The following is a 25,959-nucleotide window of genomic DNA, read 5'->3' as shown; positions in this document are numbered from 1 at the left end:
TAAACGATTTACTTACTGCAGCCACTCCTCAGTCCCTTTAATATGCTAAGGTAGATATATTGAAGTACCATGATGAGGGCTAGAAGGTACTCTTCTAAACCTATGACAGTGCTCTGTCCCTTTTACCCATGAAGACCTATTAACATCTCTCACTAAACACCCTGGCAAATATGAGGAAAGAAAATATTTCCCACCCTCCACCCCAATGTTCACAATTTGTGAATCAGGTTCTATTTGAAAAAAGAAAAAAAAAGTCATATACCAACTGATGGTGCCATGGAGCACATAACTTGTAAAAAGCAGTATGTTCCTTAAAAAATTCCTAAAAAGCTTCCCAAAACCCTAATTTCTTGCTTAATTTCAAGTTAGGATTAGGATACCTAATTTCAACCTAACTAGTAGGATGTAGTCTTAAATGGAACATCTAATTTTAAGTGTGAAATGGGAAGAAGACAATAAAATGTAGTTTACATCACATTTGAACACTACTTTGTTTAAAATTATTTATGGTCAAAAGGAATACTTAATCCAAAATTTTAAAAAACATTTCTGGGAAATTCTTCAAAAAAGAAAAACACTGAAAACTGGAACCCCTATATCTAAATTAAATTTCACAACAAGTTGCTTTAAACAATTTTTCCTTAACTTTAGGAGAATCTGATGTTATCACTGAGTGGAGAGATATTAACCTCCTTCTCCCTGTTAAGATCATTTCCAGTTTCTAAACAGATTTTCCTATTTTAAGTTTATTTCCCAGTAACTGTTCCCAATTATGAGTTAATAAATCCTCAGTATTTTCTTTATGGAGTTCTTAGAAGAGCAGTCATTATGTTAATAACATACATTATAATATAAACAGCCAATGCTTTTTGCTATTAAAGTATCAGATTTTATTCTGGACATCTCTCTAGCAATTTCTGTTTACTCCTGTATTATTGAGACTTCATAGATAATGATCTGCATGAGAAAGATATCTAAAACTGCAGCTTTTGCTACGTTCTCTGTGTACTTCAGTCCTTTGGGCATTATGAAATTTTTATGACAAATCCTAATTTACTACAATCAACTGTTCTGTGGATCGATGTATCAAAGTACTGTTTTAGCTCTATTTGATTTTCAATATGCTTTAGTAGACTTGACAGAGACAAAACAACAAATCTGAAAAACATTATCTTTTTATAAGATTAATTTTACCACCTGTTCTCCCTTAAACAGGGAATCCTTAAAAAATCCAACGCCGGGATTTCCCTGGTGGTGCAGTGGTTAAAGAATCCGCCTGCCAATGCAGGGAACATGGGTTCGAGCCCTGGTCCGGGAAGATCCGACAGCCGTGAAGCAACTAAGCCCGTGCACCACAATTACTGAGCCTGCACTCTAGAGCCCGTGAGCCACAACTACTGAAGCCCATGTGCCACAACTACTGAAGCCCGCGCGCCTAGAGCCCGTGCTCCGCAACAAGAGAAGCCACCGCAGTGAGAAGCCTGCACACTGCAAAGAAAAGTAGCCCCCGCTTGCCGCGACTAGAGAAAGCCTGTGTGCAGCAACAAAGACCCAATGCAGCCCCCCAAAAAAAAAAAAAAAAAAAAAACACAAAGCCAAGAGTTTTTATTCTCCTCAATGTGCATCAGTGTAAAATTCATGCAACACGAATGCCAAATGTTCAACATTTACCACTCTTATCAAGCCATTGTTTCATGTTACCAGAAAGCAGTTATGAGTCGTGTGTGGAAATGGTGATGGTGAGCTGTAAGGCAATACACAAATAATTAAGCAGATGTAGTCCCTGACTTCCAGGGCTTCAAGAGGGAAATAACTAACAAAATCTAAAACCAAAGAAGCAGTACATTTGCCTATCTAAACTCATCGGTGGCAAGTACACTCTAGGAATGAGAGGACAAAGAATGAGAGGACAAAGAATAGAATGAGAGGACAAAGAACAGAATAATGCAGCATTATGGGAGGGGAGATGGCTGCTCCTCCAGGAATGGATAAAGGTCAGGAAAAGTAAGAGGCTTTCCAGTATCAATCCAAGATAGCTTTCTGTAAGAGAAAGAATTTTAGGAATAGTTTAATAGGAAATAATTACCAGTAAGTGAAGGTTGTGTGGAAGAACAAGAAAAAAAGAGTTCTTCCAGTATTTTGCTTGAAGGGTAGGGACAGGGAAGGACAGGAACAGAGAGCTGGAAAAGGAAACCTAAACAAGGGTACATAAGACATGAGCAAATGTGAACAGGATATATAACAGACACTGTGAGAGATGTCGGGCCATGAGCTAAGGAGGTAAGTCCAGGGTCTCAGAGCCTTAAATAAAGGTTGGAATTTAGAGTATTGAGCAGATTGTGGTAAAAGGTCAAAGTAGTAAATACAGGATGTGTAAAAACTGAGCAACAGAGACAGTCTAGAGATGGGGGTGGAGGTGGGGAGGATAGGGCTTCACAAAGGCAAGATGCAATCATCCTGGCAGATGAGAACCCTATCTGACTTAATGGTAGCCCTACTGAGGGATGGCCAGAAAAGAGTGAGTATGGGAGATAGCCACTGCGCAGTAGGATTTAGATTTCGTTAAATATATCATGTGGCTACCATCAATCAATCTGGACTCACCCAAAATATAACCTTATCATGATGAATTAAAAAAAATATTGTGAACAGATTGCTGATTTTTGTTTTGATGGGAAGAATGAACATGAACTGCTGAAATATTAACAATTCTGTGTCCACATGCTTCACCAACAAACATACCACTACATACCAATACAAGAATCCAGATACAAAACTAATTAAAAATTCTGAAAAGAACACCCATTCTCATAACTTAGATGCTTTCTAACAGTGGTTTTCTTCCTACTTAAATACCTTGACATACCAACATTTCCAACATATTATTAACACATAGAGCACCAACACCCACACTAAGTCAGAAAGTCTGCCCCACACACCATCATTTCTTCTATGTATATTTCAGATACTAAAAAGTAAAAAAGGCCTGCGATATAAATAATAGAGCCGTAATGAAAACCAAAACTATTAAAGAATAGTTGCGGAATGAAACAGAAATTAGTCAGGACATGATCTCTTTGCTGGATAAATAGTTCTTGGGACTATGCATTGGGGAGCTCAGGAGAGTGTAACCATTTTAGGCAATTTCTCTATAAATTGTCTGAAACCAAGAAAGAAATGTGACAACTGAAAACAAACGAAAGTAATCTTAAGTAGACACACTGATTAGGCACTGGACTACATGTTGGGATAAGAAGATGAAAAAAGCAAAATACCCAAAGTCAGTGGGGAGAGAGACAGACAAGCAAACCCTGTGGCACAGTGTGAAATGTGGCACAAAGGTGGTCTGGAACAATCCAGAGGCAGAGGGCCTAACTGTGCTGGGAAAGGGGTCACGCAAGCTGGTCAAGGAAGGTGTCCCAGAATGGATGAAATGGGAACCAATTTGGCCAGCCACCAGGCAGACAATGAGAGTCACCACAAGCAGAGTGACTGACATGTGTAGAAGCCAACCAAGCGAGGCACAAGAGACCCAGAGTGAGCAGCACATGCAGTTCATGTGGGAGGTCAGGGTGTATGTGTGTGTGTGAGTGGGATGATAAGAGATAAGACTGGACTGGATAGGCTGGCTGGGGCCAGATAATGAAGAGCTTTGTATGCTAGGTTAAGGAGTTAGGACTTGATTCTGTGGGCAGTAGGAATCACTGGTGGGTTTCAAAAAGGGTCAGAGACTTGCTTTTTTATAAACATCACTCCAACAGTAGTGGTATGGAGGACTGATTTGTTTATTTTTGGTAGAGGAAGGCGGGGGAAGGGTGGAGACAGGCCCTTATTTGCTAAATATTTATTAGCATGTTTATTATTAATATTTATTATTCTATGCTTAGCCACCTATAGCTACTAGAACTGCATATAAAGCAAATGATGGTAGAGAACTCAGGAGGTAACAGTGGGGATGATTTGAGAGTATTTAAGAGTTAGACTCTAACTGCATGGAGGGGCTGAGTAGAAAGGGTCCAGAATGTGTCCCATGTTTCTGATCTGGATGACTGGATAATGGTGCCATTAAATGAAACAGGAGACACAGGAGACGGAAAACATTTAAGTGGGAAGATGATGCAAATAAGATATAGAACTCAGACTTCAGCAAAGGTCAATTAAGTATAAAGTTTTCTGGACACTACTCTGTACAGTTTTAACCAGGTGGGTTAGACTTCGGAACCTTGGCTTCCTGCCCATAAAAGTTAACTGGTTTCTACAAGGATAAACCTGTGACCTCAAACTAATCAACACCCACCCTCATAGCTGGATTAATCAGACACAATTACTTATTACTATGATGTAAAGTGAAAATGTCTCCCCAAACTAAGGGTCATAATGATAGAAGGATAAAGATCAAATGCAATATGGAGAGTATTTAGGCTCTTCTGCTACAGACTTGAGACAGGCAAGACAGATGGGGTATGTTTGCTGCTGCTAAAGAAATTTCACAGGCGCACGAAATATAGCTGGCTTTTGATACCTGGCTTTGATGTTTCCAGGAACTCATTTAGCAATGTTGGAATATCTGGCAGCTTATAGATCCCTTCAAATATGTTACAAGGTGATGAGAATCAAAGCCATGGCATATATAATACCAACATACTTTGTGATAGCAGTGTAGTTATTAAACTTCAGAGGACTATGTACTCTTTCTGTTTTAGAAGCATAGTAACTGTCATTTATTCTGTTACTAATTAAGACTTTTGCTAACACTGACTTGAATAAATAGCACAGAGCTATTTGGGGAGGCAATAAAAATTATCTATAAAATTATCTATCTTTGTATGTTGCCTATATACAAAGCAATATCTTTCAATATGTACCAGAGGTTAAAATTCTCTATTTAACTTCTACACTATGACATTGGGCCCTGGTAACAACTGGGTATTTCCCCTTTGTATCCAGAAGTAGTTGTAGGCACAGACATACCTACAAATCAAAATTGGGAGGTTTTTTTTTCTTAATTATTTTGCATATGGCCCTCAGTACTTATGAGCAGACTAAGAATCAAATGTTGACTCACAACTAAACCTGCCCACCTCTAAGGAGACACTGACCTATTCAAGGCAGGATTACTGAGATTTAGATCACTCCGTAAAACAATTAACATTAAACCTGGTTCATGGATTTACCTCAAAAGATTTTTGAGTAGGTAAAAATATTCTGTACTTTAAGAGTCAATGAGTTTCTGGGGATCAACTTTCTTAGGGCAAACTTCTGGCTGTGTGTGCTGCTCTCTTGGTCCCTCCTAGGACATCTTCGAAACAGGTGAATGAGAAGGCAGTAAGTTAATGAGTGGATGCTGTGTGGAACCACATTTATTTGTAAACCCCATGTTTGATTTACAAATTGTCAGACATATAATCTGTGGTATTAAAGTGATTCTAGAAGTGAACATAGTGAAATAGAAACAAGAGGATAAGAAATAGGAGAAAAAAGGCAGTGAGGTAGGCTTTCTAAGTGAAAGGATACTTGTTTTTAAGCTTTTATTATTCTACATTCTCCAAAAGCATGTGGGGAACTAAACAAATACGTGTAACAGTTTATTCTCAAAAAATTTTGTACTAAGACACAGCCATCTGAGTACATCTGTTTCCTAAACCCCTAAATATATCATACATTGAAGTTCTCTCTACCCCATACAACCACTTAAAGCAAATTACAATAGCCACCTGAGGAAGAGAACCTACTAGAATACTGTTACATTGGGCTTTTTTTTTAATTACAAAACTATCAGTTCAAAGCAAAGAATACAAAAGAACTTTTGAATACAATGTGGATAAGCCTAAAATCTTTCATAAATAAAAATTATGCTTATAAGATCAGAAGATCTCACTGCTATATATTTATGGAGGCACGGGCTTAAATTTGCACACTGAAGACATCAAAAATGTCATATAGCCTTAACTTTTATCCCAGTTCAGTCACATGTCCTGAGACTACTAGAAGGTAACTTAAGTGAGACATACGTCTCAACCATGGCCTGAAAAGGAAGTGAAACAACTTCTACAAGAACAGCTGGGATAGAAAGCATGCAACAGATTAAAAAGAAATGTATCATGCCTTATACTACCTTAAATTATGCAGTTATTGTTTTTTATGAAGAATAGTAAATATCCCCTTTAAGTGAAATATTTTTAAAACTGAGAGGTTTCTATCAAGAAAGGAGGTTAATTGTCTCAAAGTAGACAATAAAAAATGTCTGCTGTGTTCTCAGCTGATTAATTAAATTTCGTGTATATGAAATTTGACGTTTAAAGTGGGCTGAAATATATTTACTTATAAAACTTTTCTACATAATTATAAAATCAGTTATATGCAAATGCTAAAATTTCTTAAAAATAACTGTTTTCAAATAACTTCAAACAATTTGGAACTCATTTACACATAAATGAAATACTAATTATAATTATCATAAAATATATCCCCTAATAACCCCTAGTAAGATACAATCTATTAGCTTATTTCTGAATTGACTTTTAAAATTATAAACAAATCCTTTTTATTTAAAATTTTGCCGTGTCTTTTTCCCCAATTAGTACAGATAAACTAATTGATAAGTGACCAAATTAAAAATATACTCACTGATGGCTTATCATGAGAACCCAGATATAACTAAGAGGCTCTTAGCATGAGAGACTTAAATGTATACAAACTATATAAAGAATTTATCACTGAGAGTTTTTAAAGCAAATTTCCGAAAGAAAAATAAAAACTTCCTACAGAAAACATATTAAGAGAATTTTTTTTATTGTCTAGGTTTTGTAAACTATGACCACAAAACCTTTCAAAAGGGTCTTAAGTCAGTAACTTTTCCTAGGGGAGAGAGATTCTACAAAGCCAAGTTTCCTTCAATTTTATCGATTAGTTAAGACAGTCTAAATTAATTTTTAGTAACAAATTAATTGTATCAATAGAAGACTTTACACAAAGTTTTTGATGTGTGGCAGCATTTCTGACAATCCGAACATCAGAAGGCAAGCAAGCAAAGTTCCTCCTGTTTCACATACTCTACCCGCCCCCATTCAACGATGTCTTTCTTTTATTACTTCGGAAGGCAAACCTGGTATTTCTCCTGTGCTTATTTTTATTCTCACAATGCCTGGAAATGAAAGAGCGAAGCCAGGTGACAGTCAGAAACCAAAGACCAACCGCAGCAGGAAATTACTTAAAGTATTTTGTGCCATTTGCCCTCCCTATGCCCAGATCAGCTGCAGGAGCTTTGAAGATCACAGGGTGCAGGCAAGATTCTGAAAGCACATGTACTACACTGCAAGCAAAGTTCACCCTGGGACCCCTACCCCTGCCATTCTTCCCTGACTATTCAGTGCTGGTAAAAACCTAGAGCAAAGAAAGTCACACAAACTCTATGGCTATATGTCAAATGAGAGGGACAGTTTAAGAATGTCTTAATCCGAAAAGGAAACAAAAAATTAATGTAATAAAGAGAAATTCCAGTAAATGTGGCTTAAACTAAACATTTTCCAATCTTTATGAGAAGTGCTAAGCTTCAACATAAGACTATTCACAAATTCTTCCTTAAGCTCAGAAGCAATAGCACCAAAACAAAGGATATCTATTTGCATAAGGAATACAAATTTCCCGATCTCTCTCTCAGATAACTTAGTCACGAGGGATTCTAATACACTCCTTACACAACATTTTGTGGCACGCATACTCGCAAATCACTGGTTTCTGTAGAATGTGAAAAGAAACACTTGCTCTAGCATTCCCACTCTCATACATGCTTATCCTTTCATTGTGATGACCATGCAAAGGTTCTTTACTGGTCAAGTGGGTGTTACCAGTAAGTAAACAGCAATAGCAGAGAAAGATGGAGGACACAGACACATTTTGCGGTGTGGTCACGGCAAATAGGAATGCTCAGTTAACTCCCTTCTATGCTTGTCTTAGCAACAGCGACTGGACAGGTCAGCAAGGAAAATTGGAATTTTCATAATCAGAAGTTTATTAATATAAGCAACTTCTAAAATTTGAGTGCCTGATCACAGAATTAGTCATATTTATTCAGAACAAGACTGCAATACTATCTTTTGCACAAATCAAATATATATCAAACTACCAAGCTAAATAAGTGGAATTTATTTTTACGTAAAATCCTTTATTTTCAAAGATTTCAAAATGTATTTCAGAACCTATCCCTTGTAATTTAAAATCCCCCTATTAACAAGGAATTCATCTACATTAGAAATTTGAGGCTTTCAGTTAATGTGTTGGGGACTGGGCTGGATTACGTTTAACACTTACAGGGATTTTAAATAGAGGCCAGTCTGTGCAGTATGATCCCTGATCCCTAGAAAGCACTGCCATAAATACAAAAATAATATTTGGTTTTGTTAAGGGAGTTCCTTCATATTTAAAAACATGACTTGTTTGCTCCTAGAAATGAACTTTAATTAGAAATATTTTATTCTTTTGTACAGTTTCTGTTTATGGTGTTGCAAAGTACAGTTTACCTCAAGGGCTTAAGCTATTACCTAATGATTTCAAGCCCAGAATGAAACACAAAATGGCTCAATCCTCAGCACTCTGGTATCTTCCAAAGATACAAATATCATTCATATTCACTTCCTTTTAGCTTAAGACTCTCAGACTTATTTAAAAGAGAAACTCTACTGCTTTTACAAAGGGAGTTTCTTGCAAAACTTACCAGTGTCCAATTTGAACCAGCCTTACAGAAAGTTGTTCCAGGATAATCAAGAATCATCTTGTAACTCAAAAGTACTTAAGCTTTCCTTCCACAAAAAAGCAACTACAACTCACAAACAGGATACTGGTAATTATCAAAGGCTGATGACCTAGGTTAAGAGGATCTCAGGTCCTATTTTAAATGTGATCAAAATTATTACCATCACACAAAGGATGCAGAATCTGGTGGTCTCAAATCAGGGGATGAGATATAAGAGGCCATAGGAAAACAGTCACCATCTCAAATGGCTGGATTTTAGTAGAATTCCATAAGTAGTCAAGGTTTGTAAGGGCTACATACTGCTTTACACCCTTTAGAAATAGCCCCCCCCCAAACCCAATATGAAACTAAGGATCACTAAGATCAAAGATGCACACAGATGGAATTTATGAATTTACCTTTGTTTTATGGTAGAATGCGAATCTAGAAATTCTAGTGTAACAATGGAAGTAGTTTTACAGGAGCACAGTAATCAGTCAAAAGTTGCATTTTTTGCACGTTCACATATGCAGAATGAAGTTTTAAACGCTGAATGGAGTTATTTTTTTCTGTTTATTTACAATAAAAAGTAAAAGCTTTAGAGTCAACTCAACAATAAAATGTATAATGAATGTATCACGCAATTATTTTTAGGAACTGTGAGATAACCTTGTAAGTTATCTCCTCCAACTGTCTGATTTAAAAGTTACACATCTTTGCAAGCTTCATTTTCATTACCATGAATATATCAGGAACAGACTGACCCCAACCTGAAGCCAGGTGACAGCTGCTTCAAAAAGTCTAATCTGCTTAGAAAGGGAATAAATGAATGATTGCTATTGATTCCCATGACAGCTCTACACAGACCCATTAACTTCCCTGGATTAGTATAGACAGAAGCCAATTAGTTTTATTTCATATGTAAATAGCATCATAAAGAGGTACAGAAAATAATTCACTGGATTGCTCTCTCCTAAAGCACAAGGCACATTATTTTGAAAGTCACTTCAAACACAGTTCTTGCTTATGGAGCTCTTGCTTTCTCTTAGGCAGGAATTTTTAAAATAAATTCAAACTCATCCAGCTGTGTATATTCAAGAAATACCAGAAAGTCACAAGGCATAGTAAGTTTCAGCTGTTCTCCTCTCTCCAGTATTATCAATAACACATAATGAGTTAGTTCATACATCATCACAGCTGTGCAGGCCAGAGCTAACTTGGCTAATTTAACTATTCCAGTAGAGTTCAGTCAGGAGCTTGCTCTACTTTAGATAATCCACTCTGCAAGTCATATAGAAAAGAACAGCATATGCTCTTTATTATCACTAATATGCAATTCTCCTTGTCTTCTTTCAGAGTTCCTGTGAAGTCTTCTAATGGTATTGTCCCTTGGACAGTTTTTAAAAGAACAAAAACTTCTAAGAGCCACCAGCAATCAAAATCACTCAAAACTAATTAGCTAAGACTATGACAACACTCTAGGCTTAAGCTATAAAATTTAAACTCCTTTTTTATCAATAAGCTTTAATTCTAAAGAGGAGAAAAGAACACTGTCTTCTGAGAAAAATTAACCATGGAGTCAGAGCTTGCAACTTTCTTCTTCATCCTCCCCCCTTTGCAGGAAATTCAGAATTAGAAATAATCACTGGTCATATTTTCACAGTAGGTGAAATTACCTACAAAATAAGGTCAGCACAGTGCCTCTTCCTTATGGGCGATAATAACTAGAAGACTATTCTGGCGCACTTTAAAATGAATGTAATGTGAAAACCTATGGTGGTCGCAGTTGCTAAAGGGAGATTTGCACATCCTCCACAATTTCAATTATCCACAACAGTATTCCGCACAGCTACCGAGACCCTTTTAAAACTGCTTAGTCCTGCCATTTAATATCATTTTCTACTAAGGATGAGTGCCTAAACTGTCAGAGACTATGTTTTCTTAATGGAAAACACAACATTCGATGTTGTTTTCTTAACTGCTTATCTGGAATTTGGAAATTCTCCAAAGCCCATCCCGTGTGCAAAAGCCTTAGCATCTAAATATGGGGAGTTCATACATACAACTACTTTCCAGTTCATTTTGCAGATGTACAAAAGGAATGAGAAAGCAAAGTGGAATGGTATAATTTGGGGTGAAGGCAAAATTGGAAAAGAGTAATTAAAATAATTTCATTATAATGAACCAAGTAGGCACTTTTATTATTAAAATCCTGTTTTTACATGTGTTTTTAGTATCTAAGCATCTTGACTAAGGAGTTGGAAGGCACCTGTGAACTTATCTAGCTCAACTTTCCTTCCATTCACTCTTGAGAATAAAATGAACACTGCACATCTAATTTGGATTAAATTAGATGTTAAATCCATTTGCAAAAACCAAAGAATTTTATCTACACAGTTTGAAACTATGAACTTGTCTCTGCTAGAGACTCAGAACTATGAACTTTCCCCAAGTTCCACACAATGAACTATTATGGGTATAGTATATAATAATGATTTACCAAGTCATATAAACTGCTGAAAACAAGTGGGATAAACAACTGCCATTCATTATTCCTGAATCTAAAGACTGGTTCGACTTGGGCATATACACAGCTGAACACACACTTCCTGGTTATGTGCAATCTGCACAGATAGACCAGCTTTACAGGCCTGACCACAGAGATTAATAGCTTTAGCCAAATAATGTGGTAACCATGTGAACCTGGGCTGCTCCAGCTTGTTTGTGAATCTCTCAGCAAGGCTCAACATGCCGTTATCTGCATCTTGTTGCCAGGAAACACAACATCGCTTTGGAATACAAGGAAAACCAGGTTGCAATGACTACAGGTCAACTTCCCAAAAGCCTAATTTTTGACATTTAGCTATCTACAATCTTATAACATTTCTTACTGTAGTCCACAAAGAACTTCACTTTACTAGTAATTAACTGTTAATACTTTTTGCCATTTTTATCAGGGCAGAACCACGTATAATAATTCACTCATACTTCTCAAGTGTCAAATAAACACTAATTTACTTCCTTAAAACTGATCTGGAAATCAAGCAGTCACTGCAACTACTTTATAACTGATCCAACAATGAATGCGTATGGGCTTTTATCTGTGTCTATTCTTCAGCAAAGAAATTTTACCAAAGGATAAAATACTCAGTGTGCTGCTATCACAAGAGTTCCTGGATTTTCTGGGAATCAAAATATCTGTCTTGCCTTGCTCAAGGTAACAGAACGTAATGTGTTGGACAATAATCCTGCTAGTTTCTTCCTGAGCGATTCAAACAGAGAAACTTAATGTACCAAGATGCTGAAGTACTTAGCAGACTGGAAATTTGCTTTATAAGAGTGAAGTGGGAGGCCACTGTTCTGCACAGTTTTGCAATCTGGAGATGGAAGGATTAGAGTGGCTTTGAGAGTATATAAAATTAATTACCCTTGACATACCAATCAGAATTGCTAGCTCATGGGCAACAGAGATTTTGGACAATACCTTATTAAAAAGATTTTTAAGACAAAATGGAAAACATTTTTCTATCTTCCAATGCTGGCTAAAAAGAATAAGTCAGAAGTACTTAGCTTTGTTACAGGATGTGAGAATTTTGCTACCCAAGCAAGACAGAATCTTGAATGCATTTACATTATCAAGAGAATGCATTTATGATCAGGAGAACTACATTTTTGATATAAGCTTTACTTTTATCCGAAGAGGTCTTCTACATAATAACGCCTTTAAACTTGGGCTTTATATTGTTTCTCATCTTGTTCCATATGTCGCTTTTGAAACACAAGACGCAAAATTCCAGTCTCATGGTAATTAAGTTGCTAAAAACACACATAGATCTGTGTACTATACAACTGAAATATTCAAAGAAAACCACCTAGCTAATACTAAATGGGAGCAAGAGAAGTTAAACAAAGACCAGGTTACTGTAATGCCAACAACGCTCTGGCACTGTTAGAACACAGAAGGTTAACATCAAAACTAATAGAATCAGACAACATGAAAATGGTTCACTGCCACCATTTGCCTTCTAACTCTCCAGACACTTGGGTAGTGTAACCTGACTTATTTGTGAACAAAGATGACTCTCCACAAAGTTTTTCTCCCGAACTTCTGGGTTAGGATGGTCAGCCTACTATTTTAAGTCCCTTTATACTACAGAAGAAACAACTTAGGAATATAAAGATCAATGCTTATTATACAGCCATTTTTGCACTAGCAACTTTACATGTGCAAGTATTATTTTCTCCACTTTCAAGTTCATTAAAGAAGAACTGAGATGTGGAAATCTCAGTTCCCTATCAGTAAATAATGCTTGGACATCCATAAAAGAACCAAATTATTTATATACATATCTTGCCTACAAAAACATGAGAATAACTTTTTTTATGTAAATGACAAACAAATATGTCCATTAACATAAATTTTCCCTTCACTCACTGTTGTAAGACTCTTTCAGGTTTAAAAAAATACCCTGAGTTGTGGAACAATTTATTTTATCTGTAAGATAAACAGAATAATAAAATTAATGGTAAAAAGCTTTAAGGAAACTAAAAAAGATTTAACATGTTTGGGCATGATTCAGAAGTTTGGGAGGTACTTCGGAATCATTCACAGAAAAATTGTTTGGACTATTCAAAATGTAAAGAGGGCCACAAAAATCTCCAAATAATACTATTTTCCTTTAAAAAACAGGAACTACTCAATATACAAAACTTTAAAATTAGATAAATTAGGCATTCGTAATTTATAAGATTCTCCATGGATTTTCTTTCAAAAGCAAGCTCTCCTGTATGATTAAAATAGTATTTGATTCACAACACTCAATGTATATGCAACTTCTCAGTCACACACATATTGCACAGAGTGACATTTGAATTGTTCAAATCATAAAACCTTCATTGTCTGGTTAGATAAATAGCCTGCATTCAACTGCCATGAAAAATCAGGATAGCATACAGCCAAAAGAATAACAGTAGAAAAAAAAAAAAACCTGTTAGGTTACTACTGAAAGAAACTACCCTACTAAAGCCTCTTTACCTTCTCTATAGGATTTAATAATAGCTTTAAAGTAGTTATAAATACATACCCATACTTCATTCTCATTCTATCATTCTCTGGGTTACAGTAAAATCTTTCCAAGTGCTCCTGGGAATCATTGGATACACTCTGCCACTTCTGAGTAGTTGTCCTCTTGATCTGCCAATGATACGGCAAGACCGTGTGGTGCTTCAAACAATCCCTGCCATAAATACAAGTGCCTTGCAAAAAGTCCATGCAAATTTCAATTCCGTTCTCTTGGTGAGTGTGGTACTGTAGCTGGTTCACCAGCTCAAACACAAGGTCAAGGGAGGCCTCTTCACTTTTGTCCTGAAAGAGCTCAGTATTCAACTTATCACTGGTATCCAAAATGTACTGGATTGTAAAACTGTTGTCTTGGAAAACCCCTGGAACGTAATCCGTGACTTTGTCTATGCAGTCAGGACTAGCAGGAACATCACTTGAAACTGGGTGCAAAAGGTCAGCCTGGAAGTGTCCTGCTGTAGAATCTGCCACTGTCCCACTGATGGTTTCTGGTGGAAAGCTATGATCCTGGATTGGAACCACTTGTTCAGGATCATCAGTGGTAGGATGGGCTTCTGGTATCTGGCCCCCGACATTTGTTCCATCAGGAATCAGGACAGACATACTGTCTTCTGCTGGTGGACACGATGGATTGATTTCCAAAGGTTTTTTCACCATAGATTCATGTAAGCTGCTCTCTTCTGCACTCTGATTTCTAGGTCTAAAAACCCCATCAAGTGAGCCAGATTCTAACAAAGTATTTAATATTGGTCTCAAAGACCTCAGGGTTCCAGCTCCCAATCTCTTCTGATCCTTTTTCTTAAAACAAGTCTTCAATGGAGTGATCTTCTCAGAGAGTCTCATCTGGCATGAAAAGTCATCAGGAGGAGAGGGAGGCTGCACTACACAGTCTGGCTCAGGTTCGGTGGTTTCCATTTCCATGATGTGGATTAGCTCCAATTGCTCCTCAGTCTAAAAAATCCTACCAGGAAAAGAAAGAATATCATTTACAAGCTGACAACAACCGAATCCTATTCATTCATCAACGTGTTTTGTTCTAGTCTCTAAGTCCCTGAAATCATTCCTCTTATACTGTATTTCACCTTTACAGGTCAGTTTTAAATTTTACTGAGAAATCAAGGCTCCAAAGCAGCCAAGGTTATTCAAAAGCCCACAACAGGTAAAGGTGAGAGAGAGATGGTATCTTCCAATAGGCTCTTGACATTTATTTGTGGACTTAATATACGACTCGTAATTCTGCTGGGGTATGAATGTTTACAGTAAGTCTAGGATGGGGTGGAGGGTGAGGGGTAGAAATAAGTGCATCTAATGACAGTGGGGAAACCATATCTCTACTGCTTTGTGGTTCTCTTCACAGTTGTTTATGTATTGCCTATCTCATGAGGTGACAAAAACTATTTCTTTGTTAAAAAAAAAGTTTGTCAAACGCAGGAAAAACTGCAAAGTTAACTGTGAGTGAATTTGGGGTATAAGGATATACTCAGGAAACAGGGGCTTCTCAATCGAAATATTATATGGGAGAAAGCCTACTGAAGCATTTCTAGATTCAGAAACTTCCAATATATTCCCCAAGGATGTTAAGGGTCTACTTTTGCAATCCCCAAACATCACCACTACTGGAGGAAGAATATCAGGGCTTGTTAGTAACAGAAGCTACATCACCAACCACCACTGCACACTGTTTTAGAAACCAAACACAACTTCCTAATACAGAAAGGGGCCTCCTTCTCTTCAGAAAAGTTACATATATGCATTTTTTCAAAAAGACAAATGAAGGCATAGAAAAATAACAAGAAAAACAAAACCACCAAATTTCAGATCCCTAAAGAACTACTCAGTGACTAAAAAAGTGCTTTCTTCAAAGAATCAGACCCCTTGAAAGAAACTGGAACTTAAAGTAAAAAGCAAAGAAAACTTTGTAAAATGATGAATGGTGTCTCCTCCACAATCTAGCATTCATTAACTAATTCTGAAAATATTTACTGAGCATTGTGCCAGGTGGTAAAGGGGTGGTGATGAGCAATTAATCTTCTCCCTTGTCCAACAGACTGAAAGAAATCTTTGATGCAAGGACTCGTGACTTCATCAAGTATGCATCCCAGGTACCCAGTACAGTGCCTGGCACAATGCACATAGTGGGTGCTCCACAATATTTTTTTGCTGAATTACTGACGAAAAAGCACCTATTAAATGCCTAGTTCTGTGAGGCTTTATGAGTCAACAATAGCAACAAAATGATAAAACTGAGTACCCAGAAAAATGATTAAAAAGAACTAATTGGAGAGATTCATAAATGTACATGTGTAAAAAGTGCTTAATGATCAAACTCAAAAAAAGTAAAAACACAGTATATAACAAAGTTTTTTTTTTTTATAACAAGGTTTTAATGCACACAGTAAGTACAAAAAAAAGGTAGAAAAAGGAAAGTTCAATGTGAGCTGGCACTGTTAGGGAAAGCTTCATGAAGAAGGAGAGACTTGACATAAGACATAAATCAACTGGAAAGCAGCCAAACCAGGCGTTATTATTCATCATTTGGTGCTCTTGCCTCAAGGCACAATTGGCACAGATTGTGGTATTCCCTCTTCACCACACCAAACCGGCCTGTGCCTTCCCCCACGCGCGCGCACACACACACACACACCACTCCTATCACACCCAATCAAGGCAAAACAGACGAAACCCAGTTCATTTATACGGGTGCATACACACACGCCACAACTTTTCCTATTTTTGCCCTCTGTCAACCTCAGAAATAAAACCGAGAAAGGGGCAGAGAACTGGAGGAGTGGCTGGAGTGGGGAAGTCACTAGAACCTAGTTCCTCAATTAGTTTGCATAACAGAGAAATAAAGATTGGAAGGACACCTTCCTCCAGTCCCCGCTGTAGGCGACCTACCGCTCTACCCTTCACCTCGTGATGCCCCCGGTTCTCGCGCACTCCCGACCCCTCGCACCATCCGGGGAAACTGCCCGCTCCAAACTCAGCACTCCGGCCGGGCGCAGCGCAACGCTCGGGTCCGAGCGACGCCTCCTGCCGGCCGCGGTAGTTTGCTCAGCTCGGGCCCCCGGGCCGCACCAACTCCGCGCAACGCGGCCCATCCCGTGTGTTCCCGAGCATCCTGCCCCCGCCTGCCCTCACACCCCCGGGCCAGCCTCCTCCCACCCAACGAGAGACTCCCGCCCTCCCTTCCAGAAGCCACTCGTGGCGCCTTCCACAGTTAATTTCTTTCTCTCCTCGACCGACCTTCCCGCGAAGACCGTCCTGCGAGGCTCGGAGGCTCGACCCGAGAAGAGCCGGGGAAACGCGGCGGGCGCTTCTCGGGCCGGCGGGGAGGAAGGCGACGACTTCAAAGTTAAACTGAAATCAGCTTTCAAACTTCTGGGCTGCAGCCGGAACACGGGTCCTCCGGAAGGCTCCTCTCAGCGGCCGTGCCCTCCCCCTCGATCCGCGCCCCAGAGCGCGCAGGGTCTGCCCAGCGGGGGCAACCGCAAGACGCACCCCCGAGTCTCCCCGACCCAGTGGGAATGGGGAGACGCCGGCGCCCCAGACTAAACCCTTCAGCGAATTAACTCCAATTTATACACCTGCCAGAGGCCCGAAGTGACTAAGAAGTGTAAACCAATGCCGTCCTGATATTGACGGGATCCGAGTGAATTCAGTACAAAAAGGCAGTCTAAACAGCACTCACCCCAGATCCGTGAAAGCCAGCAGCGAGGCCGGCGACCCCTTCCGCGCCCGCCTTCCCAGCGAGGGTCCCTCTTCGGCCCCTCAGAGCCCACCCGGAGCCCTTTACCTGAACAGGCAGCCTGAGAAAACGGACCACAGGAGCCGAGTCGCGGTGCCGCCGGCTTACACTGTTCGCGCCGGGGGGGTGGGGTGGGGAGGGGTGTGTGGGGGTGGGCGTGGGGGACGGGCTCGGGAGTCTAGGGGTCGCAGGCCGGAGACGCGGCGAGCGGCGCTCGGGCCATTCCGCCGCCGGGAGCGCAGAAAACCGCGACTGCACTCCCGACCCGGCTCGCTCGCCTGTCACCTCGAGCTCTGCTTTAAAGTGGCTTCCGGTCGCCTCCTCTCGGCAGCCCCGTCGCGGAGGCGGAGCCTGAGAGGCAGGGGGGCTGGGGTGGGGTGAGGGGACCAGGAGCTCAGTGGGTGACGGGTAGGCGGCCCGCCCCGCGTGCGCATGCGCGCTTACTCGCGGGGAGGCGCGCTCGAGGTGTGCGTGCAGCGGCCCCGTGCTCCCTGGAGGGGGCGTGTCCTTTCGCCGCCAGCTGGGTCCCGGAGGGTCTACGTCCGCAAGCGTCTGGGATCGCGTGGCTGTGAGGAGGGGAGGTTCGCACCGTGCGGCGGGCTCCACCTACCTGCAGACAGATGGAGGGTCACTTTGTTCGGAGGAAACTCAGGCACCCGAGGGAGGAGAGGGAGGATGTGAAACGGAACAACCCGTTTCTGTGCGGTTGGCTTTGTTTATTTGCCTCCTCACTAGAGGCCTCCTACCCCTGACGCCACCGACCCCGAGAGGAGGCGATCAGCTGCTATGGCCGTTGCGGCCAGACGGGGTCGCCCGCCCCGTTCCGCACAGGCAGGCCCTGCGGCGCACCATGGCCTGCGATTGCCCGACCCGGTTGCACGCATTCCTGTTTCACGGGAAACATTCTCAGCATTGCAGAAGGGAAACCTAGCTTTGGGTTTTGACAGTAGAAGCACGTATATGTGTCTTAAAGGCCACAAACACGGTAGAGACTTGTTTATTCATTCAACAAATTTGTCGAGTGCCTATTGCATGCCGGCTGAACTGGAGGCTTAGACTACAGCCCTCATCAGCCAAGACACCTTGCCTGTCCTCATGGAGCTTTCGGAGCACCATGTACTCACCTCTAAAATATACACCACCTGTGAACTTTCCATATTTTCTGGATTGTAAAATGCCCTGGATGGTGAGTCTGCTGAATAATTTTTCAGCGGTGGAGGAAGATACACTACGTTAAATTCATATAATCGCCATATGTGTGTGTGTGTCGGGCGGGGGGAGAGGCCCTGGTCAAAATCAAAGAAAATTAATCACGACTGTATCCCCAACAGCTGGCAGAAAAAGGAACACAGCTCGCAAAGAGATACTCTCTTCATGTGGCCTGAAATCTAAAGTGGCTTAATTCTGTAACTTGGAGGCATTCTGGGTTGAAAAAGTCAGCTATTACCTTACCAAACATGGAAGCCTGTAAAAAATAAGAGGTTGTAGTAATAAATATTAGGGTTCCAAGCCTTTCTTAAACTGTTCTAAACCAAACTGAGTGACACATCAGCAAAGAATAGATTAAGGGTAGTCTCCTACCCCAGCAGGCTTATTACAAATGGCATCAGGGCAGGTGCCTTGATGCCATTTAAACTAAGGTGAGAATGATATGGACAGAATTCAGGGACTACTAAGTAAAAGTCAAGAATTTCCAGGCTTTACAAATTGTATTGAGACAAAATCTTGATGTATGCCTACTCACATATGGAATTTCCTAGAAGCAAGTATCTGAGTTTAAATCTGCCATTTTACTGTTTGCTTTCTATTTGTTTCATCTGTTCTGTGTTCTTTTCTTTCCTTTCATGCCTTCTTTTGAAGTATTTTAAATTCTATTCCCTCTCAACAATTAGGTTACTTGTTACACATTCTTTATTCTTTTAGCAGTGTTTCAGTTATTTATTGCTGTGAACAAATGACCCCAAAACTTATGACTTAAAACAACAACTCTTGTTTGCTTATGATCCGGGATTCTCTGGCTCAGGAATTCAGTCAGGGCGTAGTGCAGATGGCTCATCTCTGCTCCATATCTGGAGTCTCACTTGGGGTGTCTCAGATGGCTGAGGCCTGGCTCAACTAGGGCCACATGTCTTGGGCCTCTGTTCTGGCCCTTGGCTGAATTCCCTGGTTTTTCTCTACAAGGCTTCTTCATGTGGCTAACTTGGGCTTCCTCACAGCATGGACCCCTCTCGGGGTTCCAAGAGGGAGCATTCCAAGAAGACAAGCCTCAATATGCAGGCCTTTGCTTACGTTATGCTTAATAATGTGTTATTGGCCAAAGCAAGTCACACTACCCGGCTCAGAGTCTATGTGGGAGGGGGACTGCTTGAGGCCATGAATATTGGGAGATGCTTAGACTAAGAGCAGATCACCTTAATCCCCAATCAAGGATTAATAATTAAAAGTTACTCCCAGGATGTAGCTCTTTGGAATCCAACTTATTTTTCACCCTCCACTCCCCAGTTACTCCCCTTGAGGCAACAGAGAACTCTAGCTAGTTCTCAACCTCTCCATTACTGTTTTCAGAGTGTCAATTGGCCCAAATGGAAAAACGGCACCAGATTCTGGACTTACCACTCGTGGATCTAGACTTCTCAGACTGCTAAAATTTTACTTCTCCAGAAAATGTATCTTCCACATTGTCTGCCTCAGATGTGATCCCTGGAATATAATGGAGTAGTAAGATCCTCCTAAAGAACAGAACCAGGAATTGACTGATTAAGCAAGGGCGTGGGATCTTTGCTCTTTCCAACAGGATATGAGATGTTCTATGGACCAGTGACCACTGGGTGTTTCCATCTTCGCCTTTCTGAATAGGAGTTTTACCAACATCATGTACCCTGTCTATCCATCATTACTTAATAGGAGTATTGAGGCAGATAACTTTTTAAATTGGTGCCGGTGCATGAGGATCCACACTCTTACTGGGGAGTACTCCACATCATTGGGACTCCTGAATCTTGGACTCTAAGCTCATTGCAGAGACTTTCGGATTTTTTCTTTCTTTAAAGGAGGGGATGAGTATTCCTTATATGAGAAGAAGGGAAAGACATTGCTTGTTACCTCTTTCTTATTAGAAAGATCCTGACACTTTTTTTTTGAGGAGAAGGGCTAGCAATGTGCCTAGCCACAAATGCTTTTCCCTAGATCCCATACACTTTTGGGTGGCCATGGATATAGTTCTAGACACACGGTGAAGATGTCTAAAAAACTTTTTTTCCTAATGTAGATATACCCCAATTCATTTCTTCCTTTTTTTTCTTCCTCCTAGAATATTAACATGAAGATGGAGATGGAACCTCATGACAAGAATGAAGGTGAACATGATGTGGAAAATATGAAGTCTATAAGCTAAGGATCCTGGAGCAGAATGAGAGGAGAAGCCTGGGTCATTCAGGCTGCAACAGCCCTAGAGTGGCTACCCGTGGACTTAGTAAGTCTGAAAAATAAACCCCAATTTGGTTAAACTGTTTTCTGTTATGTGTAGCTAAACATATTCCTGGCTAATACATAAACTGTCATAAGTTATCTTCTAACTAGTCTTCCTGCTTGCAGGCTCTACCAGTTAGACAGCAGCAGCATGATCTAGTATGTCAGAAATATAAGAGCTATCACAAAGCAATACATCAACTCCTATAGCATTTGCTGCCAATTCCAGATATGCCAAATTATATGATTAAGAAATACATGTTTATTAAAGAAAAAATAGAAAGTAGAGAGGAGACATAAGACTACCCATAGTTGAAACTTCTCAAGTCCCATTTTAACATTTTCCTATAGTTATGCTGTCTTATTTTATTCACAGGTTTTTCACAATAACATTACAGTGTATTCCTATTTTACCTAACACTATATTATAAGCAGTTTTCCATGTTAACACATGGAAACAAATAGCTTTTAAACAAATAGCTGTTTAACATTCCAAGTAACTATAATAAGTTTTACCTAACTCGCTTCTTGTCACTGAACTTAATTCACTTTTTAAAAAAATCATTCATTCACTGAGTATCTACTACATTCAAGTCACTGGATTAAATATTATAAGTACATGAAGAAGTGGCTCCTATTTGAACGCTCTTCACAACTACAAAAGACAAAACATAACATTCGACATATATAGCATATGCATGTGCACACTTTCTGTATGTGGCCTTAAGCCATTTAATTGCTTTTAAATATGCTTATAGGATTGAAATATTCTAATTACCTTTCCATGTACTCCTTTTATTGATAATTTCTGTTATCCTTGTCTGCTGGATTTGCCTTAGCGTGACTGATCAGTTCAGTATAGCACTTCCAATGAACAACTTATGTAAAAGCTGAGACCACCTGAAATTTCAAGTGACCAAAAACCTCCTGTTTTCATTTTTATTAACAGAATACATGCTTCAAAGTGTTAATATCTCTTTCTTCCTTTCTGTTTTCACAATTATCAGTAATACTTAATTCCCCAACAACCTTCTGGTGGAAAGATAATCATTTCTGGTTACCACACCAAGAAGGAAACTGACTAGCATGACTCAGAGAGTCATTAAAGACCTGAGATTTGAAAGCAGAGGCCTTGGCTCTTAGCAATGCTGTTCTGAGAACACAGCCAATTTGCATAAATGGCAGATTGACAATTCCTTATCTGTGAGTGCTAAGTCCAAGCTATAATTTTTTCTATGTACATAAGGAAAACTGATTTTCTAACTCAAAGTGCATGTATGTACTGTATTCAAAGTGAAAGAAAAGACGAATTGATATTATGCAACTGAATTACTGATGTTTTAAAACATAAAACCTATTATTGAAAATTCTGTCTTGATGTTGTTACTAATGGGCCAACTCCTGGAATGTATCTGAAGGAAGATTTCCTAGTTTCCTGAGAGGCAGTTCTGCACCCTTGGATCCTAGAGTAAGAAAAGATTTTGGCTGAAATGTATTTACCTCAAGTGGGTCTTAAATATGGTGTTGGTGGGAGAAGACTGGAAAAAGCTACTAGAGAATATGTCACAGCAACTAAAAGTAGAGAATTTCATCAGCATGAATGGTGAATTAATTCAAAGCTCAGAGGTAGGTTGGTTTAGAGCTTGACATGAACATGCCTTGATAAATGTAAACTTAAGATTCATATTTTCATAAAGTGATAGAATATTCGCTTTGCAGACCATTTCCAAGTTTTAAAAATATTTCTCATTTATAATCTTTTTCTTGAAACTTTTTTTCTCCACCTCTGATGAGGCAACAAGGTACGTATGTCTAGGAAAAGTGAAGGCTTACTAGAAAATGATACAGATAAAATATGAATAGGATGAATTCTAAAACGCTTATGCCAGATCACCAGCTATTCTGTTTAGCCAAGATTTGTATTTGTAAACTGCCCAATCATCTGCTGGACTGTTCTTATCTTCACAGGATCCATGACAGCCAAGTGTGCTCTTTCATCCCCTTCATTTTGGACCTGTTGAGTAATTCACACAGCACAGAATCAAAGTGCTTTCTGATGTAACTGGTTTTGGTCTATATGAAATGATTCCTTCAGAGAAGTCCCACATTTTTTCCAGGCCATTCATTCAGTTTATTCATTTATTGGGTGTATATGTACCAGGTACTAGTTATGCAATGATGACTAAGATAATTCCTACTTTCTGTCAATTGTTTGTGAACTGACCACCCAGATCACCTGGGAAAGTTGGCTGCAGCTTCCCCAGCCCCACCCTAGACCTCCTGAATCAAAATCTCAGAGGGCAGAGGATTCTGCACTTTGAAGATGTTCTAGGCACTGCTGCTTTAAGAGTTCAGAGTTTAAAACACTCTGGGGTTGGGGAGGTGGACTTGGAGCAGGGGTAGGTAAGTGCTGGGAGGGAAAGGAGATGTGGAGGGTATGGCCAAACAGGAAAACAAATAAATGCACTATAGTGTGGTAAGTGCTATAATAGAGTTACACCTGCAAAGTGCTAAGAATACATAGTGAGGAAGAATTAAGCCTGACTATAAATTGTCAGAGGAGAGAATTACCAAGATTTCTTGAAGTATCTAGAATCATTATTCCTTAGAATGTTAAGCAACTCAACTGTTTCTTCTTGAAGTACTCCTAAATTTAATAAGAAAAAGTTTACTTTTTAAATAAGTGAATTCCCAAGTAATTAAAGATGATCTTGAAAATTGTATGCAGAGATCATCTGAGTTAACAGCATTTCTACTGTGTAAATTTATCCTAAGGATATAATTAGGGTTATGCACAGGTTTGATTACAAAGCTATTCCCTGCAGCAAATAAATTGTGTCCAACTGCTCATTTTCATCAAGTCCCAGAATCTGTTCTCCATGGACAACTTCCCTGTCCCTACTTTTTATATTGTCTTAAAACATTCTGGACCATAAATAGTTCCCAGTCTTGCTGTTCAGGCTCTGTAAAACCAGTACTCTATCCCTACAGTAAACACTGTTTCCAGTGACAAAAACAGAATTTAGGAATTTAATTCATCAGTAGCCCTGGCCAGCCACACTGGGCAAGATCATGTACAGAGCATAAATTTTAATGCTAATGTCCAAACTCAATATGATGATTTTGGCAGATTGGACATCCTAGCCATTCACTGAAAAGAGATGGCTCTGAAGTGCACTTGCCTTTCACCTCTGACTCCTCTACAGGCATATAGCTCCTAGACCATAGGTTTGCAACTTGGCCTGTGATAATCACTTGAGCCACTGACTATATATATGTGTACACACACACACACCCTATATGTATACATCTGTTTCTAGTCTCTACACAAGACCAGTCAAACCAGAATCTCTCAGGTGGGGCTGGTACGTTGAATATAGACTGTCTTATTTATCTTTTCCTCTCTGGTTCCCAGGAGAGCACTTGACATTATCGGGTACTTAATGTCCTATTCACTCAACCCATTTACTGAGTATTTATGTTCTAGACATTTCTAAGTGCTAGGGATACTAGAGAATAGAACAAATGGTTAACTCTTATCAAATATTCTAATGGGAGGAGACAGACAGGTGATATCAGGTAGTGGTGAAAGCTGTAAAAATAAGACATGTTAAGGGTGGACAACCACATAATATATCACACAAGGACACATTGAGAGTAATTATTCACAATTATGTTAAGACGATGCCAATAAAGCCAGGACTGTCCTGGATAAATCGAGACGTATAGTCACTCTGGGTAAGATGGTGCTTTTTAAAAATCATGTGCTGTTCAGGAAAGGCATTTCCTAAAGGGAAACATTTAAGCAGAAGTCTGAGGAAGATAAAGGAGCTAGCCATGAGGATATCAGGGGAAGAACATTCCAGGTAGATGGAATAGCATCTTAAGTAGAGGCAAGCTTGGCATATTAGAAAAAAAATCAGAGAGGCCAGTTTGATTGGAGTGGAATGAATGAAAGGAAGTTCTGCTGAAGAGGTCAAAGGGGTGGCCAGAGACCAGATCTCATATCTTTTAGGCCCATGGTAAGGAGTTTGGACTCCAACTTGAGACAGAAATCTACATAATTTACATTTTAAAAGGATTACTCTGGCTACTGGGTGTAGAAGAGCCTTGTAGGATGGCAGTAGTAAAAGCAGGAAGATCATTTATTGGTGTAGGCAAGAGATTATGGTAGCTTGGACCAGTGTACTAACCGTGGCAGTGGCGAGATGTGATTAGATTCTGGAAGCATGATAAGGGTAGAACTGAGAGGATTTGCTGTTGAATTGGACACAGTTTATGAGGGAAACTGAAGAACCAGGGATGATCCCTCAGTTTTCAGCTTAGCAATTAGGAAAATGGAATTGTCATTTATTGAGATGGGTGAAGATTGTGGAAGGCAGGCTTTTGGGAGCAAAGGGAAACAAGAGTGTAGTTTTGGACACATTAAGAGGAGATGGTTAGGGGCTTCCCCGGTGGTCCAGTGGTAAAGAATCCGCCTTCCAAGGCAGGGGACACAGGTTCGATCCCTGGTCAGGGAACTAAGATCCCACATGCCATGGAGCAACTAAGCCCATGCGCCACAACTACTGAGCTCACATGCCTCAACGAGAGAGCCCGTGCACCACAACTACAGAGCCCACACGCTCTGGAGCCTGTGCGCCACAACTAGAAAGCGAAAACCCGCACACCACAACTAGAGCAAAGGCTGCATGCCACAACGAAAGATCCGGTAGGCCTCAGCAAAGATCCCGTATGCCACAACTAAGACCCAATGCAGCAAAAAAAAAAGAGGAGATGGTTAGTAGATAAGAAGACTAGAGTTTAGGAGAAAAGTTGGGACTGTTTGCTATCATATCTAAGAATTTCCCCATTTCTAAACCTACATGGTGAATACATTGGTTCCTCCATTTGACATAAAGGTTAATTAGGAGGGCCTAAATATGTGTCTTT

General features: G+C 39.9%; 1 protein-coding gene across 5 annotated transcripts in view; it reads right to left on the bottom strand.

The window, feature by feature from the left end:
* The window catches only part of TIPARP (TCDD inducible poly(ADP-ribose) polymerase), a 31,458-nt gene extending 11,219 nt beyond the window's left edge, over positions 1–20,239 (bottom strand). Inside the window, exons 1-2 of one of the 5 annotated variants that reach the window (XM_060149883.1) lie at positions 20,173–20,239; positions 13,816–14,772 (exon numbers count right to left, since the gene is read on the bottom strand). In XM_060149883.1, coding sequence (XP_060005866.1) covers positions 13,816–14,732 — 917 coding nt within the window. In that variant the 5' untranslated portion in view covers positions 14,733–14,772; positions 20,173–20,239. Of the gene's footprint in view, positions 1–13,815; positions 14,773–16,709; positions 16,873–17,057; positions 17,687–20,172 lie in introns of those variants that run through there. The other 4 variants (XM_060149880.1, XM_060149881.1, XM_060149879.1 and 1 more) reach the window with 4 other exon arrangements.
* Positions 20,240–25,959: the final 5,720 nt, after the last annotated feature.

The sequence above is a fragment of the Lagenorhynchus albirostris genome, chromosome 5 (assembly GCF_949774975.1).
Source record: "Lagenorhynchus albirostris chromosome 5, mLagAlb1.1, whole genome shotgun sequence".
In the NCBI taxonomy this organism is placed as follows: domain Eukaryota; kingdom Metazoa; phylum Chordata; class Mammalia; order Artiodactyla; family Delphinidae; genus Lagenorhynchus; species Lagenorhynchus albirostris.
The sequence above is the reverse complement of the archived record's forward strand: the minus strand, read 5'-3'. Positions and strand labels throughout refer to the sequence as shown.